We start from the raw sequence: 1,985 nt of genomic DNA on the forward strand, positions 1-1,985 counted from the left end.
CATGTCATTGAACCGGTGAAACCGCGACCGTGTCCCCAAAACGGGCTAAGCCGGCTCGACGGTTTCAGAATCAAGTATACAGAGACTCTCCCTCCAATAAAACAGAGCCCGTCACTCTCTCACCGCAAATCCAGAAGAGACAGGACACGGACCCCTCTCGAGTCCACACATATACAGCGATATTTCCCACCAGCTGGAGCCTCCCTTTCTCATTCCATGCCAACCCACCCTCCTCTAATCCTTTCTAGCACCAAATCACATCACATGAACCTCCCTATCGCAATACTCTCCCTGCTCACTAGTTTCAATTTCACCCTGCTCCAACCGTCTCCCTTCAAATCCCTCGTTCCCAATGATACCAAAACTAGAGCTGGCTTCTGCTGCTTCTATCTTTATCCTGTTCATCTGTCTTGTTCTCTACCAACCCTCAACTTCCCTCTCCTTGACAACACTTACGGCTACCAGCAGTGCCTCTGCTGGTGCTAGTACAGAAGGAAAGCCAAAACCCTTTATTTTGCCTCTGAGAACCCAAAAGGTCTCATCTTTGGCCCTCCCCGGGCCACGCAACAAGCTCCTATTCCACCACAACGTCAGCCTCACCGTCTCCCTCTCCGTTGGAACGCCGCCCCAGAATGTCTCCATGGTGCTCGACACCGGCAGCGAGCTCTCCTGGCTCCTCTGCAACGCCACCGCCGGCGGCCCCTCCTTCCACCTCCGCGCCTCCTCCTCCTACGCTCCTATCCCGTGCTCCTCCGCCACCTGCCGCGACGGCACCCGCGACCTTTCAATCCCGGCCACCTGCGACGCCGCCTCCTCCCTCTGCCACGTGTCCCTCTCCTACGCCGACGCCTCCACCTCCGAGGGCACCCTCGCCGCCGACTCCTTCCGCCTCGGCCAGTCCACTCCTCTGTCCACCATCTTCGGCTGCATGGTCTCCGCCTATTCCTCGACATCGGAGGGCGACGATTCCGCCACCGCCGGTCTGCTGGGCATGAACAGGGGATCCCTCTCCTTCATTACCCAGACCGCCACCCAGCGGTTCTCCTATTGCATCGCCGGTGGAGCTGCCACGGGGGTCCTCCTCCTCGGCGACGCCCCGCCTTCCTTTCTCACGCCCCTCAACTACACCCCGCTCGTCCAGATCTCACTTCCTCTCCCCTACTTCGACCGTGTGGCCTACACCGTCCAGCTGGACGGCATCCGCGTGGCAGCCGTCCTCCTTCCCATCCCCAAATCCGTGCTCGTCCCCGATCACACCGGCGCCGGCCAGACCATGGTGGATTCGGGCACCCAGTTCACCTTCCTCCTGGGACCCGCCTACGACGCCTTGAAAGCCGAATTCTTGAGGCAGACGAAGGGCGTCCTCACCGTTCTGAACGAGCCGGACTTCGTTTTCCAGGGGGCATTCGATATGTGCTTCCGGATACCGGCGGGTGCGGCGCCGCCGGCATGGCGGCTGCCGGCGGTGTCGCTAATGTTCGGCGGGGGGCGGAGGTGAGGGTGGTGGGGGAGCGGCTGCTGTACCGGGCGGCGGGGGAGGCGCGGGGGCGTGACGCGGTGTGGTGCTTCACCTTCGGCAACTCGGATCTGGTGCCCCTCTCGGCGTACGTGATAGGTCACCACCACCAGCAGGACGTGTGGGTGGACTACGACCTCCGGAACTCCCGGGTGGGCTTCGCGCCCGTCCAGTGCGCCCAGGCCAGCCAGCGACTTGGTGCGCTTCTCTGATGGGTATTGGGCCATCCTTTTTGACCTTGAATAGACAAGATTGTGTACGTGTAATTAACGTGTATATTGTGCGTCCGATTTGATCATTACATTCACATTTGTTGTGCTTCTGATCATTACCATTTTATCTTGCAAAAGATAGAAGGGATGTTATGTTACTAAAGAAATGATGAAAAAAAATACCATCCGAGATAAAAATGGTGGGGCAAATGAGGACAGAAATGTTGTTCCAAGCTATTCCATCCTTCACCTGGTTA

General features: G+C 58.4%; 1 protein-coding gene across 1 annotated transcript; it reads left to right on the forward strand.

Annotated features, from left to right (window-relative positions):
- The first annotated feature begins 218 nt into the window (after positions 1-218).
- LOC105044370 (aspartic proteinase PCS1) lies at positions 219-1,985 on the forward strand. Its single transcript, XM_010922234.4, is given in 2 exon segments — positions 219-1,480; positions 1,483-1,985. Coding segments are annotated over 2 exon segments (1,374 nt in total). The 5' UTR covers positions 219-352; the 3' UTR covers positions 1,729-1,985.

The sequence above is a fragment of the Elaeis guineensis genome, chromosome 5 (assembly GCF_000442705.2).
Source record: "Elaeis guineensis isolate ETL-2024a chromosome 5, EG11, whole genome shotgun sequence".
NCBI lineage: Eukaryota > Viridiplantae > Streptophyta > Magnoliopsida > Arecales > Arecaceae > Elaeis > Elaeis guineensis.